Source organism: Protopterus annectens, chromosome 9.part0 (assembly GCF_019279795.1).
Source record: "Protopterus annectens isolate FY-2018-M chromosome 9.part0, PAN1.0, whole genome shotgun sequence".
Lineage (NCBI taxonomy): Eukaryota > Metazoa > Chordata > Ceratodontiformes > Protopteridae > Protopterus > Protopterus annectens.
The window spans coordinates 1,218,554,906-1,218,574,366 of NC_056743.1; the positions used below are offsets into that span (position 1 = coordinate 1,218,554,906).

Consider the following 19,461-nt stretch of genomic DNA (forward strand, 5'->3'; position numbering starts at 1 on the left):
AGCATTGTCGCCTCACAGTAAGACGTTGTTCTGTTCGATTCTCAGCTAGAGCGCCTTCTGTGTGGAGACATGTGTGAATGGGCGTTTCTTCATTGTAGGTTGTGCTTCAGGGCCGGCAACTCGGCACGTAAAAGTCTACTGCCAATCATTAGTGGACCGGAGTTCCGCTGTGGTGACCCCTAACTGGGAAAAGACGAAAGACACAACATATATATATATATATATATATATATATATATCGGTCTATATTGATTAATCGAAAGTATGGTTCATCGAACCGTACTTCATCGAACTTAGTTCCACGAAAGTGCATTTTGTTGAAAAAAAAAACATAAAATAAAAATACATTAAACACTAATATGCAGGGGGTCAAGCCCCCCTGCACCCCCTACTTTAATATTCCCACTCTGAGATCGCACTACAGTGGGGAAAAGGGAATATTCCCTTATCCCCACTGTAGTACGATCTCAACAAGTTTTCTTAGTTGTACATCAACAGTATACGTTGATGTACAACTAAAGGTATATGCTAATGGCATGTCTTTTTCTTTTGTTGTTTTCTTTAGCGAACGTGCATTTTCGACAAAATGCACATTCGCTAAAGTGATTTCGACAAAGTACGGTTCGATGAACCATACTGTCGACAAAACAACAAGGACCCATATATATATATATATATATATATATATATATATATATATATATATATATTTTAACTCCAAAATGATCTTGCATACATTTCAACCATCTGCTTTGTCAACAAGACAAATGTCAACTTTAAACACTGCCAGCTAAATAAAGTGCACCCTTACATAACATGTTCTGGCTCATCGTCATTGAAGCCTGTTTGTCTAAGCATCTTTTTGTTGAGTGTTTTATTCGTAATTCATTTTACTGCAGTTACTTGGATTGAGTAAGACAGTACTGTACCTTCAGTGTTTTTCCCTCACTTTTTCCCGTTTTAGTGCAACCATGGAGTTGGAATGCAGATATTAGGAATACTTGGAATGCTTGCACCCATGCAAAAAAAAAAATACAATATTTTATATTTTTTGAGTTTTGCTTTTCAATCTTGAAAAATAAATAAAACCTAAAACAATTAGTCTTGTGTCTCTTGACTGAGTACAAAGCTGTAGACTGTGTCCTTGAGGTACACATGGCATATTTTGACATGGCCTAGGAGTTTGCTGTCATTCTTCATACTGGCATCACACAAAAGCTAAATGCTTTAAAAATCAGCCCATATGCAGTAAGATATAATCCACACAGCACAAGTCGCAAATGCCTCAACAGAAAGTATTAGTCTTGTGTCTCTTGACTGAGTACAAAGCTGTAGACTGTGTCCTTGAGGTACACATGACATATTTTGACATGGCCTAGGAGTTTGCTGTCATTCTTCATACTGGCATCACACAAAAGCTAAATGCTTTAAAAATCAGCCCATATGCAATAAGATATAATCCACACAGCACAAGTCGCAAATGCCTCAACAGAAAGTATTAGTCTTGTGTCTCTTGACTGAGTACAAAGCTGTAGACTGTGTCCTTGAGGTACACATGACATATTTTGACATGGCCTAGGAGTTTGCTGTCATTCTTCATACTGGCATCACACAAAAGCTAAATGCTTTAAAAATCAGCCCATATGCAGTAAGATAAATCCGCACAGCACAAGTTGTAAATGCCTCAACAGAAAGTATGAAAATTATTAGCTGTGTCCCTCATGGCTGGAATCTCTCATTTCTGGACTTTATGTCTCAGATCTCCAAGCATAGAGACAACTATAAACTGGGGGTTGTTGTTAAGTCACCCTCTGATATCCAAACCTTCCAGAATGAGCTCTCCCTGGTAAACTGTTGGTGTAGTAAAAATGGGCTCAATGCTAAATGCTAAAAGGTGTAGTATTGTCACATGTGGTGGACAACCTATCCCCTTATCATACTGTGTAGACAACCCATTACTGCAAAATGAAAATGTAATCAGGGACCTAGTAGGTTAGGTTGATGATTTCCTCCTGTTTGATCATTGTGTGACATTTGTCAGGAAAGCACAGCTAATTGCTAAAGTTATATCATAAAACATTAAAAAGAGAATTGTTTGCCTATACTAAGCATTGACTAGACCTGTTATTAAGTACAATGCCTCCTTTGGAAAGCATCTCACTAAACATATCAAACAATCAGAAAGATCCCAAAGCTTTCTCACCAAAAAACATTGCAGATCCTAAAGTCCCTGTGCTATCAGAAGAGATCGAATGCTGTATCCCTTTATTCAGTATATTATAGACTTTTGAGGTGAGATCTCTGTTTTACTTACCATTCCATTATAAACCCAGTTGCTTGGACTTCCTGTATTTCCGCATATCCAGCGGCCACACCAGTAGTAGAACCAGGGCTCTAAATCTTCATGAACAGATAAAACTTAATGGAGAGTCAGGTTTCTAATCCAATGCCTCCCCAAACTCTGTAATAAATTTCTGTTGCAACCTCCCCTGCATGTTAAGCAGTGTGACTCAATATTTTCTTTTAGTTATAACCCAGATGACTGGATAGGTATTCCTGGAGCAAGGAGGTGTAACCTGAAGGACATGCAACTAGCAAAATTGTCTGTCTATTAGTTTCCCTGGAAAAACAATGTTAAACTAGTCCCCTTTCAGTGTAGAGCTTAGGCAAAGTAAAGCTGCAGTAACAGTGCAGGACAGTACAGGAACCAGTGATTACAGAGAAAAGGAGGTCTTGTGCAATAACATCATTTGGTATTCTAACCCTTTAAATACTGAATGTCTATATTCTACTCTGTCAACAGAAACAGAAGAATCTAAACATTGAGGACCCTTGCTGATTGGTCATTGGTTATGTTTGCCCTTTTTACCAATCACAGTCCTTCAGTTTTTGTAAGCTCATATTAGTGATATCCATGCATTCATACTCATGCAAACCATGGCAGCACATATCAGTTGCATAAGTACATGCATCCTCTGAGCCTGTCTATTCTTTATACCGCTCATCTCACAGTTTGGACCATGATACTTGATATCATACCAGTTAATAAGTGCGGACCTAACATTATTATCCAAGACCACTGCCAGCATTGTAGACACAATTGCAAGAGATTTCATACTACAATTTGAAGGCACAGATGAGAGAAGCTTTTTGCATACTTTTCATCCGAAAATATGGTGGCCATGAAAAACTCATTCTTGAGGAGCAGTGGAAAGGTCCTCCATACAGTCTCATGCATGTTGGAGAATGACCACAAGCACACCCTGCTAGAGGAAAATCCACTGCTCCCCTTCTCCTTGCAGGTGCAGAGCAGGTCCTTAGCTAATGAAGCCTCGAGTCCTTCCCTGTCTCCTGCATCAGCAGATTAGGGGGCCACAGTTGGCCTGCTGCTATCCCCAGTCTTGGTATGTATCAAAACAGTTATTAAATACCCATAACTGGCTGGAGCTTAAGTTTAACCAGCCTGATCAAAGGACGTGGTGTCACCCACAAATGGATTATCAGTACAGTGGGTCAAGAACTCCCTTCCTGAGGCTGTCTCCAGAAGATCAGTTGGTCCAGCAAGTCCCAGATGAAGAAGGTACTTTGGGTTGTTTTGTGTCATGACACTAAAATAAGGAGCTAGACAGCAGGCAGATGTTTGAAATCTGGTGGGAGCATGAGTCTCCTGTGTCATATTGTATCCTTAGCAATTTTGATCTCTAGCATGCACTGGCCACGTTCCAGAATGCACCATTCTCTGCTGGTATGTGGTCTAGAGCTCATTTCTGCTCATCTGACATCCACAGCATGCCAGCCATGTGATATGCTCACCTTTCTGTATTATCTTATATGAGCTCACCCTGCAGGTAGTGGGCACTCATGGGTCTCCTTCGCACTCTTGTTTCTGTGCAGGATGAGAGGATCCTGTGGCTGTTATCTCTGAGCCAGACAAAGATGAATTTAACTCCCCTTAATTTCAACTCCAGATGATTCCCTGCTTTAGCTAAACTTCCCATTTCCCACTTATGTTTTATTTATAACTACAGGTCATTGCTGAAACATTTTCAGAATCCATTTACTCTGGTCTACATGAATGACATGATGGTAAGTTACTCACCGTGCATGGAGAAACATGCTGTGGTCTACATGCATGACATTATGGTAAGTTACTCACCGTGTACAGAAGAACATACTGTGGAGTAAGTGTCTATCCAACTGCATTGCTATATCAGGGGCAGAAAAACTCAGTCATATTAAGAGGTGAGAGTTGGAGGAAGGCAAAGAAACTATCATGGTGTGACTTATGAAAGGTATATGCCCGTTTCCCCACTGTAGTGCAATCCTGGAGTTAATATATATAGTTGGGGGGGAGGGCACAGCCCCCCACATTGGGGGGGTGTGGGAGTATAACCCCCCACCTATTCTGGTTTTATATTGTCCACTTTACAATTCAGTATGTTGAAATTTAGCATTGTAGGATTTCAGTATTATGGATTTCAGTCAAGTGATTTTTCAGTATTTTGAAATTTCAGTCTTATGGTCTCAGTCAAATGAGTTTAAGTCATATGAAATTTTTATCATCTGATAGGGATTCATATATATATAATATATATATATAGATAGATAGATACACAACAATGCAATGTAATTTACTTTCTTGGATGTGGTGCTTTTCTCCCCAGGCCTCTGCTGAAAACGGGCTACAAAGTCCAGTCGGACCTCCCTGGTAAACAAATGCTAAATAAATAAATCTGTAGAGACACAGTATAACCTCTCTAGTTGTTTGTTCTGCTCCCTCCTGAGTATGTATCCTAGCATCTTATCAGCTTTGACCTCAACTTTCTCTTTTTGTGTCTAAATGTTCATGTTTACAGTCACTGTTACCCCAACATCATTTTTGTGTTCTGCACTCTTCATGGTAACTCCAGATAGCTAGAATGTCACTCTGTTTTTTTTAACTCTGTGTGAAGTGTCCTGCACATTGCTGCCTTGAAATTCAGTTGCTGTTTCTCTTTGCAGTCTGCTGGTTTCCTTAGATGTTGTTGTAGATCCCCCCCCCCCCCCCCCCCACTGATCTCATTGTCCTACCTGCTGTGGTATGTTCTGCAGAGTGCTGCTTGATCATGTTCTCTTTACTCTTCATGATACCTGGCATGAAAACACCAAGCAGCACTAGCCCAGAGCCCCACTCACTGTTTTGAAAGGGTACCCCCAACCACCATTCTTTTTCTTGTCATTAAGCTGCCATGACACCTATTTAACTGCAAGCATTTTAGGTTGCTTATAAGACTTGTGTGTGATGCTGAGTCAGAGACCTGTTTTCTATCCAGTTTCCCAGACTGCAGATGTCAATGGTATGTGTCTGTGGCAGCCTGCCAACAAACAGTTAAGCTTCAGATTGAAGTTACTACTGTCATGCAGATCTAATAAGCTGCTTTTGTTCTGCCTTTGTCACATCTTGGATGGCTTTTGTATTGCAAAGCTTACGTAATATAGTGCAAGGCGTCTCATAAAAAAACAGGAAAATGCAATGAAATATGGTTGGGTTTCTAAAATGAAATGCACCATGTGTAGCTATGAAGTCAACAGGATTGTACACATAGCCAACACTGGCATGGAGTGTGACAAAAATCATCTGTCTCCTTTCTTGAAAACAGTCTCTGCTGCGCAGATGCAGGCATGATTGAATATTGCATGCCTCCTAAAATTTATTAAAACTATGAAGTAGACCAATTTTCTGGGAGAGCAGCCTCATACTGACTGATGATAGAGAATTGAAGGGTAGCATAAATGTTTTCTGTGTGCATTTCATTGCTTTTTTAATGCATTCCAGATTTTTTTCTTATTCCTTCAAATTCTAAAATGTAAATATAAGGTGACAGTGAAATGTTGTACTATGATATGTGCAGGCTGTATGAGCTGTAGAATACAGTCCTCTAGACGTTTGCTTTCAAAATGTCAGAATTCTACATCTAGTGACTGGCAGCATTTGGCAGAAAAAAGAATTCTGTATAATGCCAGAAGTCAACTTTAACATTTTTGAAAAATGTTGTCTAGAGGCGGAGTGTCTGTGTCATAATGCTGAAACAACTTCTAGGTGGTCCATATTTAATATTCTCTTAATCTGTGAATTAGTTCAACTGAAAAGGGAAACAATGCATGGTTTAGGGTGCTCAGAATGGGTAACTTATTCCACCTTAGACTATCAAGAATGATGTGGTCTCCAGCAGTATTATGGGACTTGGCACCTCACATAAGGAATCAAGCTCCCCATACTGAAGTCCACAGGTGTCTCCGGCAGATGGTTGCACATGCCCCCATCTTTATCACAAGCACAGGCACCACTAACCTCTTATAATACAAATTTATGTATATTTATGGAAACATAATGAACATATCTATAGTTTGTCTGCATATATGCAGGCTGTACCTTTTTAAAATGTGTCTCGCTCCCAGGTAGCTGAAGAATCCCACTCACTGTCTTCCATTGTGGTATGGGGGAGGCAGTGGTTAATAGACTGGGTTATTAAACAAGGGGTGATTACTGGATCTGTTTAGCAGACTGGTCTGGCAGTTGTAAACTTTCATTAGTTAGCATAACACTACTGCTGTCCTGTCATAAAACGGTGTCTTGGGTGTGGATTAAAAAAAAATTGCATTCTCAGAGTTTCCTTATTTGGGGTGGAGTATAGTGCTGGTCAACACCTGGATAACATCACAGACAAGCAGGGACAAGTGCAAACAGTGGTGGTCAGTGGCACAGATAGATGAAGCTTGAAGCCATGCTATCTTCCCAGTAGCATGCATTAGAAAGGAAGAGGGGAAACAATACCAGAGGCTCACTGCCGAGGCATAAATTATAAACAATACCAGAGACTCACTGCAGAGGCTTAAATTATCAGCATTATTGTACCCCCTCCACCTCTCCAGGAAGTAACAAAGGAACAGATTAAATGTATAATGTTGAACAGTTTAAAAAAAGAAGAAATGTACAGCTAAATAAAATACTGACTTCCTTAGTGATTTGGTTGTTCTTACTGCAGCAGATGCTGTACAAGCTCATGCCTCTCTCTTCGTGGATGACCTGGAAGTGGCACCAGTGACAACACCAGGAGTTGGATTTGCTGGGTTCTGGCGGACCAGTGAAGTCAATGCCTCAAGTGATGTCACAGGGCAGACAGGAAATAACAATGAAATCGTCAAAAGTAAGTTTTCCCAAGTAACTGCATTGATTTTTGTTCCAGTAACTAAATATCAGTAAGTCAGTTGTTTAGGATTACATACAGCAGAAACAGTTCTTTGGTACTCATTTTTGGTATAGAATTTAAGTTGTGCTGTTAACTTAACACCGTATCACAAGCTAAAATGGTGTAAAAATACCAAACATCACAACAGTTTTGTTATACATATTTTTTCAAAAATTTGCAAGCAAGGTATTTTTAACTGGGAGATAAAACACTCAATATCTTATATTTTATAGCAGACGACATCATACATAATCTGACCTTTGACAACATTTAACATTTCACCTGTCCCTTCCTTCCTCCTCTGTCTGTATCTGTTTCATTCCTTAATGAATTTCCTTGTGGATATACTGTCCAGCATACTTTCCTATAATCTATTCCTTGGGTCCACCACCTTCTCTATGAGGAAATACTTTCTTTCACATACAAAGATTAGCTGGTCTCTACAGTCTGCTGCTGGGGTTTTCTGCACACCCTTCTTGTTCAGCATGACCTCTTTACATATCACTGACATCATGTTGTGCATGTCTGTCATGTTTCCATGATACTTTTGAGAGTTATAGCTGTCTAGTCTCTTATCATAGTCTTTCCCCTCTGTTGCATATATGCTTCCTGTGGCTTTCCTCTGGGCTCCAGCACAACAGCATGTTTTTTTTTTATTATATAGCCTCCTGAACTACATATGGGACTCAATGTATGGTATGATTAAAACATGGTAGAACATGAGTACTTTTTTCATTGCTTCTAGAGTTTGTCCCCTTGAGGATATACTCTACACTGTATTCAGTAAAGGCATGCCCTGTTTTATGTTTACAATTGCCACAACCCTCCCATCTTGCTCTCAGTAGTTGATTCAGGTGTGAGATACACATTCCAGATCCTTTTTCAGTTATTTTGCCATAAGTTCTACCCCCACTGGTACTTTACACCAGGATTGTTGTGGCCCGAGTCTAATGCTTTGAAGTTATTTTCGGTAAGTCTTAAGTGCCTTCTCTGCCTGCTTGGTCACCCTTTTCATTTGCATAATTAGACCCCTCCCATCCTCCACTACTGCACCTAGGTTTGTATCATGGTGAAGAGGTTGATCCCATTCTGTCTTCCCTCAGATATGTCTGAATCAAACATATTGAAGACTGCTGCTATGGATCTCTTTGGTACTTCGCTCGTCACATCCCTTATTCTGTCAGTTCCCTTATTCCTGACATTATCTCTGTCAGCACAGCCTTTTGGGCCCCACTCCTTCAGCCATGACATAGTTCAGTCTTACCTCTGGCCACCATAGTTACCTGTATGGGACCAGGTCAGTGGAATTTCTGAGGTCCATCTAAACATTGTCTTTGCATACACCCCCTTCAAGATTGTCCTGTGACCCACTTATAAAACTAGATGAGGATTAACTTGCAGCTCCTTTCTGGCCATGTACCTGTGTTGGCTGTTGACCTTCTAAGAAAACAACCAGCCTTTCTTCTCAGGATTATTCATTATCTGATACCAAGGTTAAGCTAAGAGGTCTGGAGTTCCCTTGATCTTTCTTACTACCCTCCCCATATAGAAGTACCAGTCCAGCCCTTTGATACTTCTGCACTGGTCAGTGAACCTCTGAAGGGCTCAATTTATGACACCTGCTAATACACTAATCAGATTACCGATGTCACCAGGATGCAGCCTGTCTGATCGGTACACTTTATACTCTTTTATAGCAGACATTTCCTTGTACACATCCTGTGTTTGTCCTGGTGTTTGTCCATTGCCCTTCCTATTCTGCCCTAACTCCCTCTCTTTCTTGTCATTTCTGAAAGCAAAGGGAAAAATATTCATTCAGTGATTATGTTTTTCTTCCTTTCTTCTGTGATCACATTCACTTTCTCTCTCAGCCTAGTCACATCTACCACTCCTTTCTTTCTCTTTGCAGTGTACCTGAAAAAGCCTAGTTATCCCCTTCTTGACCCCTTTGCCAGCTCCCTTCTATCTTCCACCTTTTTGCCAGGCCTCCTTTGCTACCTTTTTGTTGACTATTTTTATTGTCCCTCATCCACTTCTCCATCCCCTTACTTTTACTTCTTGTACACCTTCTCTTTATCCCTTTTTGCCATTTTTCTCCTTGTTGCACTGACCTGGCCTTCTATGCTTTTTTGTTTGTTTATATCATATTCAAACTGTTTTCCATAGCCTTGGGTACCCTATGTCCTGACCAATTCCTATAACCTGTTCACTGCTTCAGTTTACCATTCGGTTCTAACCATTCCAGATGAGATTCCACCATGGATTTAAAAAAAAGGGCTGGTGGCATTTTAGTAAGATGCCCAACAGTGCTATTTAGCAGATCTGATAGAAAGGACGTGGTTATAAGAGACTAGACAAGTAGTGGTACCAGTATTCAAAGGTCATACAAGAATTAACTAGGAAATTACTGACCATTAAGGCTGAGTTTGGTGGTGGATTAAATGAGGGAAATTGTACTGAAGTCAAAACTTAACAAGATTCTTAGAGCTGTATCAGTTGCCTAATGAACTGAATCGTGGATTTGCTGCATATGGATCCCCTCAAATTATCCTTATCCATTTCTGTAACTGTCTTGCTTTGCACCTGAGGCCTGTGGATGTGAGTTGTTGGAATTTCAGCAAAGCCTTTGACTGAGTTAAGCACTAAAGACTTCTGGCAAAGATGGACGTGTTAGGAGTAGTCAGCCAGCTTTATGGATGTGTAGATAAGTGGTTATATAGCAAGGAACCAAAGGTAATTGGTGGGAGAGCTACTTTAGAGCAAAACAAGTGATAAGTGGTGTCCTTCAGGTATTCGGCCCTGGGTTCAACTCCATTAGTGTTCATCTTATGCAGGGCTTGTGAAGCTAAACTAGTCTTTTTACATAAGACACCAAAGGTGGGAGTAGTAATGACAGAAGCAGGAACAAGTATGCAGATAGATCTAAGTGTAATGGGTGCAAGGTCAAAAAGGTGGGGACATCACTTTAAGAATAGTGTTGCACCTGGGGAATGATTGTGCAGCTAAAAAGAGTCAAACTAAAATCTCCTAGGAATTATCACTATGGAAAACATAATATTATTAGTTACAAAACTGAAGTGTAGCAGCAAAGACAGATTGAATGTTGGAATGTATATGTAGATGCTGGAATACAGAGATGGAAGGACAATAAATGTCCTTTATTTGGTATTGAATAGGTCACAGCTATGATGTAATACATAGGTACAGTTGAAGGAGACTAGGATGGTTTGGGAAACAGACGTTATTGGAAATGAGAAGAAGCTAAGGAAGTTGGTAGATGATGTGGATATACAATGCACTAAGTGATAACGATGTGGGATTACAAAAAGTAAGGCTATGTCAGGTAGCCGGTACCATACCCAATACATCAGGGTACCAAATTTCATCTTGACTTAAAAAAGTACATTTTCACTGAGGGCCAGGTGAGAGTTGGAATTATGAATCAGAAAGAATGGTTGAAACCAAGATAGCTAAGACTTTTAAATCAACCTATTATTCTGGGACATATAGAATGGAAAGAGGGGGAAAGCAACTTTAGGCAGCCTGCAATGTTTTAGCACAGTAGGTGGAGTCACATTCTCCTGCCAACTTGTTTGTTGTTCTATGTAAAAGTGCACCAAGATGGAAACAGGTAGGGGGTCATGGGGTATATTTCCACTTATTAGGTGTATAATAAAATGAACCATATGGATGGGATGAGGTGTAATGAATTGAGAAGCTGAGCTGGATGTTAATGTGGGGGAAATATGAAATACAAGAAGAAAGGAAGAATAACAAAAAATACATAATTATTTGTATGGAAGTAAAAAATGAGGAAATGTCTTAAGAAGAATGGAAGTAAGGAAACATCAAGCAGCTGTTAATGACAAAAAATAAGAAAACAGCTTTAAAGCTAGTGGGACAATCTAAGACAATAATGAAAGCAAAGATGCCAGAGGAAGTATGAGGGGTAATAATGTATTCATGCACCTAGGATGAAGAGGAAGGTAGTATTTTAGAAGTGGAATGTAAAAAGAATGAAGAAGTTGTGGATCAAGCAAAGATTTTTAATCTACTGCCAATCATTAGCAGACCGGAGTTCCACTGTGGTGACCCCTAACCGGGAAAAGCCGAAAGAAGAAGAAGAAGAAGAATTCTGCTTACATTTTTACAAAAGAGAGAATGATGCTTTCTTAGGTGGGCAGAAGTATGTGAAACCAACTTCTTTAACATGCCTTACTTGCCCCAAGGTTATGTAACAGTGGGGCAATCCTTTTTAACCATAGCTGCTGTTGCAATCTTTATTTTTTGATGTTTGATGCCTACTTTTGATGACACAGCCTGTCCACAAGTCAGTTTCAGATTATCCTATCAAACTAATTTGAAGGAAGTTACATGGGCACATGAGTTAATTCTGAAAGAAGAAGTGGAGAAAATGCTTATGGGACTTAATATAATGCATAAGGGCCTTATACAATATCCCCCATTCCAGCCCCACTTCCTTTTTGTTTAAGGAATTATTTGTGGCTCTTTTGGAAATGTTGATGTTGTTATTCATCTTGTCGTTAGAGTAAAAAAAATAATAATGGACTAAAGAATGACTGCTGTAGCTAGTTATGTAAGAAAAAAGTCCAGGAAGGAATTTCTCACTCATTTATTCACTCATTTAACTAGGAAAGTGGACCAGCTCTAGTACAAATGACCGTTTCTCGCCATGCACCCATGACTGAGACAATACATATATAAACAAAGGAGCACAAGAGCGTAAATAATTTGGTGGAAGAAGGACATTGCAAGGAGTTAACAGAACCTGTACAGTAAAACAGCCACACATTCAGAATACAGTAATGGTTACAGTAGGCAGTAAAAGTTAAATGAGAAATCGTGAAGTAGCTGCCTTGAGCAATAAATGTATATAATGAGTGCCAGAAAACAAGTCTATGAATTAAAGAATAACTAGAGACCAGCAAGCCTGGTGTCCATTTTTAGAAAGGCAATGGAAAGCTTACTCATGGGGGATTACTGGAGTCTATTGGTGATAACGATCTGGGTAGTTGTCCACTCCAACATGAATTAAATGGAGGGAGATTGAATGGTCAGCCCTAGTTCTGTGGCTGGGTCACAACTGAGTTGGGCTTAGAAAATCTTGTAAATAAAAAGTATGTGAACACTATTAAGACCCAGAGCTGGGGACTGCTTTGCTCACTTCTGTACCAAGTTAAATGTGTCTGATGGAGTCAAATTACCTGCATGAATACATAAATGGCTTGGTGGAAGAGTGCAACGAGGGGGTTGCTGTCTACAGAGAGACAAAGTAGGATGGGATTGGCATACTGGTCTATCTGGGAGCCATTCCATTTAATGCTGCCATTTTAAAATCAACAAAAATGGATATATGTAAAGACCGCAGAAAGACTGAACCAGTGGTAATGAAGGTTTCAGTCTACAGCTTTGACCAAAATAGACTTTTAAAAATGATAAGCAAATGGTAACTGATGTTTAATGTTTAACATAAATAATACTTATGTATTTATTAATGACTAATGCAAATAAGAGATGGTTGAGATAGTAGTAGATGCTGACAAACAGAAGAAAGACCTAGAAGTCAATCCTAATGCCTAGGTTAAACCATTAGATGCATTGTAAAAAGGTGATAGTCAGTACCAGCATAATGTTCCTGGTCATAGCCAGTGGAAAAGATCCCGGAAGATCAAAGGTAATTAGAATGTTTTGAAGTACACTGATGATCTCAGGTCTAAAATACGGTATCCACTTTTAGATCTTGTGTCATGAGGGAGTTATAATTCTATTAGACAAGTTCCAGAAGATGAAATGAGGGATTGTGGGGGGTTACAACTTGGAAATGTTGAGTTCCTAGTATATAATCCTTGGAAGTGAGGAGCACAGTGAGAACACAGTTTGGATTCACAGAAATAACAGAGGTAACTTTGGTTGCATGGTATTAAGAGGGTAGCAGCGACAGAGTGGGTAGAAAAAGATATGAGTGTTTGATTCCAGGTGGATAAATCAAAAAAGTCAAGAGGGAATTTTATTGAATGAAAAGATTAGTGGAACCAAGGACGAGTGGGCTACTATAATAGCTGGCAAAGAGAGATTTCTCTGATGGGGCTAAACAACTCGGAGTAGAAATTCACATTATGTGAAATCTGCACAAAACTTAGATTTAGCTTTAAGCCAGACAGTGTAAGCTTATTATTTTTAGCTCCAGCTATCTTGAAATGTTTGCATGTTAAAAACTGAACTCACCAGACTCAAATCAGTAATTGTAAATGCTCCAGTCCAGGTTTGGTTGTCCAGCTTCAATACTACGTTAATTTACAAAAATACAAGCTGACCAGAATGGGTAGATGAAAACATGAAAACCTACACCATTCCATCCCACTAGAATAACTGAACTACACTGCTCCAACAGTTAATATTTAACTTGTTTCTTTCAGATCTTGGTTCAGTGCAAGGGCGTTTAGTTATGCTACTAGTAGGTTTGAGTTCAAGAATGAAGCTGGAACATAAGTAGAGCTGGGTAGGGATGTGAACATGGCACCATCTCTGTGGCTTTGAGTACACTGCAGACATCCCCATTCCACCTAGTATCTTGGGTGCCAGAGGCGGTAGCCCAGGGACTGAAGTAACCAGCCAGTGATATCTCTCTGTCTGTGTCTTTATCTATCTATCTATCTATCTATCTATCTATCTATCTATCTATCTATCTATCTATCTATCTGTCTATCTATCTATCTATCTATGTATCTATCTATCTGTCTAGCTATCTATCTAGCTACAGTATTTATCTCTCTATCTGTCTTTCTTTAATGGAAAAGTTCAACAGGGGTCGGTCCCATTTTCAGCAGAATCCTGAGGAGAAATGCTCCACAGTTATTACAGATACAACGTACAGAGAACATTACATACACATACATACATAAAGATAGGTAATAGGAGTTTTACATTACATAGGGAGAAAAGATGTATAGTTTTTACACATACAAAATATGGAAGATATTACATTTTGCATACATAAATTAACATGTGGCATTTTGCATTGTGAATCAGATATATATGTACATTAAAACTGCATGTACAATTTAGGATCTACAGTTGAAATGTCAAACATTGTGTGTACAGAAACTGAATATGTACAGTTACTAGAAAAAGAGATTCACGTTTAGAGATATGTTAGAAATTATTGGGATGTTATGTCATTTAACTATTGTTAAATAAGCAGTTGTTCCATCAGTAAAGTAAATAGGTTAGAGCTTGTAGAGGCAGTTTTAGATGTATTTTATAAAGAATATTGGTATGCATTGGAACATGAGACAAAAGATACAGAAATAGAAATGTAAGATGAAAATAGGAATAAAGAGAAAAGATGGTTGTATATGTGTTAGCAGAAGGAGGTTAGCTATATTTGAGAGTGAAGTGTTTATGAGGAGTATTTATTTACTATCCTGGGGCACCAAAACTGGCAGGAGATGTTTTTAGAAGAGTCCTGCCACAAGAGTTCACCTGTGAAAAAGCCCAGAATTAGTTCATTTTCTAGGTACATGCATATAGAAGGTTGGACTTGCACAGAGCTCAGTGCAGCAGACAATCCGTCAGTCTTTCCAACCAAAAGAAAGAGTTGCATACCGCTCAACCTCTTAGTGCAAGAAATCTGGACAAAGCCTGACAAAATGGGGGGACAAAGGCCCAAACAATAGGGATGTACAGTGGATATAAAAAGTGTACGCACCCCTGTTAAAATGCCAGTGTTTTGTGATATAAAAAAAATGAGACCACAATAAATCATTTCAAAACTTTTGCCACCTTTAAGGTGATCTATAACATGTACAATTCAATTGAAAAACAAATATATTAGGGGAAAATATAAAAAATAAACAAATTACAATACACTGGTTGCATAAGTGTGCATACCCTTAAACTAATACTTTGTTGAAGCACCTTTTGATTTAATTACAGCATTCAGTCTTCTTGGGTACACACCTGCCATCAATTAAAGAGACTCTGATTAACCCCAAATAAAGTTCAGCTGTCTTAGTAGGATTTTCCTGACATTTACTCAGTTGCCTGTTACAGCAAAAGCCATGGTTCACAGAGAGCTTACAAAGCATCAGCGGGATCTCTTTGTTGAAAGGCATCAGTCAGGAGAAGGGTACAAAAAAATTTCCACAGCATTGGATATACCATGGAACACAGTGAAGACAGTCATAAAAAAAATGAAGAAAATATGGGACAACAGTGACGCTGCAAAGAACTGGATGTCCCTCCAAAACTGATGAAAAAACAAGATGAAAACTGGTCAGGGAAGCTGCCAAGAGACCTACAGCAACACTGAAGGAACTGCAGGAATTTCTGGCAAATACTGGTTGTGTACTACATGTGACAACACTCTCCCGTATTCTTCGTATGTCTGTACTGTGGTTGAGAGTTGCAAGACGGAAGCCATTTCTTACACATAAAAACATCCAGGCCTGACTAACATTTGCAAAACAATACATCAAGTCTCCCAAAAGTATGTGGGAAAATGTGTTATGGTCTGATGGGACCAAGATTTTACTTTTTGGCCACAATTCCTAAAGGTACATTTGGCCCAAAAACAACACTTTACATCACCAAAAGAGCACCATCCCTACAGTGAAGCATGGTGGTGGCAGTATCATGCTTTGAGGTTGCCTTTCTTCAGCTGGAACTGGGGGTTTTAGTCAAGATGGAGAGGATTATGAAAAGTTACAAATACCAGTCACTTTTGGCCCAAAAGCTCCAGGCATCTGCAAGAAAGCTGAAGATGAGGAATTTCACCTTTCAACACGACAATGACCCCAAGCATACATCCAAATCAACAAAAGAATGGCTTCACCAGAAGAAAATTAGTTTAGGAATGGCCCAGCTAGAGCCCAGGCCTAAATCCAATAGAAAATCTGCAGGGTAACCTGACGATGGCTGTGCACAAGAGATGCCCCTGCAATCTGACAGATTTGGAGCGCTTTTGCAAGGATGAGTGGGCAAAAATTGCCAAGTCAAGATGTGCCATGCTGATAGACTCCTACCCAAGAAGACTGTATGATGTAATTAAATCAAAAGGTGCTTCAACAAAGTATTAGTTTAAGGGTGTGCACACTTATGCAACCAACTTATTGTATGTTTTTTATTTTTTATATTTTTTCCCCTAACAGAATTGTTTAGAATCTCACTAACTCAAGAATTGCTTATAATCTCACTAACTCAAGAAATTTTTAATACAGTAGAAACATGGTTTACTAGACGGTACCTCCTTCTGAATGCTAAAAAAAACTAAACTTCTCCTCTTCTCCCCTACCACTCGAACCTCTCCACCAAACTTCACCATCTTGTCTAACAATGCCACTGTCATCTCTCCTGACTCCACAACTAAACTGTTAGGTATAACCATTGATAACAATCTCACTTTTGATCAACACATCAACAACACCATCAAATCAGTTAACAGAAAAATAGGATCCTTATACCTTATTAAACCTTTTTTAACCCCAACTACCAGAGCTACTATTGCCCACTCTCATCTTTTATCAACTTTCTTTTATGCCTCACCAATCTTAACCAACCTTAAGAAAACCAACCTAAACAAACTAGCTACCTGCTATAATAACATCGCCCGCTTTGCCACTAGTAACCCTTTCAGAACCCATCACTGCCATAACTTGAAACTTCTAGGCTGGCTTGAACTACAAAACTACCTTGCAACCTCACAACTCACTATTGCCCACAAAATACTACACCAACCTGATAACACCCCAATACTCTCACAACTCTTAGTCCCCTACAGCAATCTTACCTCCCTTCGATCCTCCTGTAAACTCTTGGCCAGTTCTATTAAGTCTAACAACTCAGCTGGTGACTCCTTATTCACTAATTCTGTAGGTAGAACTTGGAATCTCTTACCTAGGGAAATTACACAGATTACTTCCTTACCCCTCTTCAAACAAAAAATTAAACTATACTTCCAAAACCACTGGCTTTGTTCTTGTAGTACACCAGACTAACTTCTCCTCTCCTTATCTCCCCCTCCTTTGTCCTACTACTATGTGTATCTTAGTCAGTCTAGCTAATACCTTCTATCCTTTGACCCTTGAACTTCTTTCCTCTCTCTAACCTTCTCCTTTCTTTCTCTTCCCCCTCTTCTCTTTGCCTTCTCTGTCTCTTTCATTCCCTTATCGTCTGCCTTACCTCCTCTTCCTCTCTTCTAACTTGTGTGACACCCCTCTTCCTTATTGTCCTCTGTACCCTAATCTCTCGCTATATTTTAATATGCTTTTTATTTCCTTTTTCCAATTGTATATCCTCTCTAATTCACTTTGTATTTTGTCCTTATACAATTGTATGGCTTATCTATTTCTTGTTTGAGTTTATCAATTAATTAGTTTTTTTTTTTTTTTTTTACTAACTTGTTATATTGTTGTATTCTTGTGTGGATCTTTTCTCCCCGGGCCTCTACTGAAAATGGAAATATATCCAGCTAGACTAGCCCGGTCAACAAATGTAAAAAAAATAAATAATAATAAATAAAAAAAAATTATCAATTGAATTGTACAGTTATAGGTCACATTAAAGGTGAGAAAAGTTTTGAAATGATTTATTGTGGTCTCATTTTTTTATATCACAAAAACCTGGCATTTTAACAGGGATGTGTACACTTTTTATATCCACTGTATTTTAAATATTGCTCTTATAAATTTAGAAAGTTGCTAGAGTAACAGGGTTTGTTTTAACATATATTTTCTGAAGGATTTGAAGTCTGAAACTCAAATGTATGTCATTATTTAGTGACTTCAGTCCTCAGATATCCTAGTTATTTTCCAGAAAACCACACATTGTATGAGGAACATACCAAAAATATGAGCCAAAAATATGGACATTCTGCAAAAATCTGAACAGTTGAAAGGTGTGGAGAGTTGTAAGGAGCATACAAGAAAACTAATCACAATTGGATGATAGTATCATTCCCCAGATTTTATTCACTCTCCCAGTGGTTGAAGAGGAAGAATAATTGGGGACAGGTGCTTGATAGCCAGATGGAGTTGGTGGGGGGTGGGAGGTGGGGCAAAAACGATGAAATGATGATATGAGTGCAGAATGTAAATGTGTAACTGTTTCTACCTTATACTGTAAAAAAGTTTTGGATTTCTGCAGCCTGTTTTGACAATGGCACTCGCTGCTACTTGCTGTGCTAAACAGATTCTAAAACTAAATGCCCCAGTTAACCTGAGCTGGTGTGATGCTTTGCTTTACATGCATGTGTGCTAATGACAATAATTGCATAAATATTCCTCTGTGAAGAAAGGGAAAAATCATAATCTGGTTTGTAGGAGTTGTGTTGACGTACTGCATTCCTTTTCAGCATACTGCTCAATAGGGTTAATCCACACCTACATTGGCATGTTTTATGATTGTCTCCATATAATCAGCATGGGGCAGGTGGGATACACTCAAATGAGACCAGAAGAACTAGCTGCAACTAAATCCACTTACTTACTTGACAGTGTATGTTAGCAGCAGTGATGAATGAAATATTAAAAACTTATAATCCCTTGGTCCCACTTAAATAAACATGCTACAGTGTTGGCAAAATTTTTTGTTACTATCACACTTGCCTGTGTAGGCTCAGATCATTTTATTCAGCACCATTTTGGAATTGAGAGGGATTATTCCAGCAAAGTTCCTTAGAGCCAAATTGTGATCATTTTCAATTTTTTAAATAATAACTGCCATGTTTTGTCTCACTAGCATGTGAATCTTTTTTTATTCCTGGGAATTATAAAATAGAAAATGTTGCTGTTTACCTCATCAAGATTGTCTAGCCTGTCATATTCTACAGTTATAAAATGATGATCAGAATTATTGTGGCACAGTGGCACAGCAGATAGTGTTGTTGCCTCACAGCAAGAGGTTCCCCAGTTCAATTCTCAGCTTCCACAGTCCAAAGAGATGCAGTAGCTGGATTAGATACTCTAAAATTGGCCATAGATGTGAGTGTGCATATGAGTATGTGGTGTAAAAGAACTACCATGGCAAGGCTAGCTACCTGGTGGTGTAAACCTTGCCTCTAGATGACTGTCACTGTTTAAGAGACGCCCAGACCCCATGTGCAGAAATGGGATAAAAGGGGTAGTGGATAGATGGAGCAGAAGTATTGTGTTCTTTGGGGACTGTCTTAATTGTTTATCACTAAAATCACTTCCCTAAGAGCTTTGTTGTAGTA

General features: G+C 39.0%; 1 protein-coding gene across 1 annotated transcript in view; it reads left to right on the forward strand.

Annotated features, from left to right (window-relative positions):
- PITPNM1 (phosphatidylinositol transfer protein membrane associated 1) overlaps nucleotides 1–19,461 on the forward strand; it is a 1,523,951-nt gene that overhangs the window by 1,176,251 nt on the left and 328,239 nt on the right. Inside the window, exon 16 of the mRNA XM_044084149.1 lies at nucleotides 7,026–7,187. Within this exon, the coding sequence (XP_043940084.1) occupies nucleotides 7,026–7,187 (162 nt within the window). The remainder of the gene's footprint in view (nucleotides 1–7,025; nucleotides 7,188–19,461) is intronic.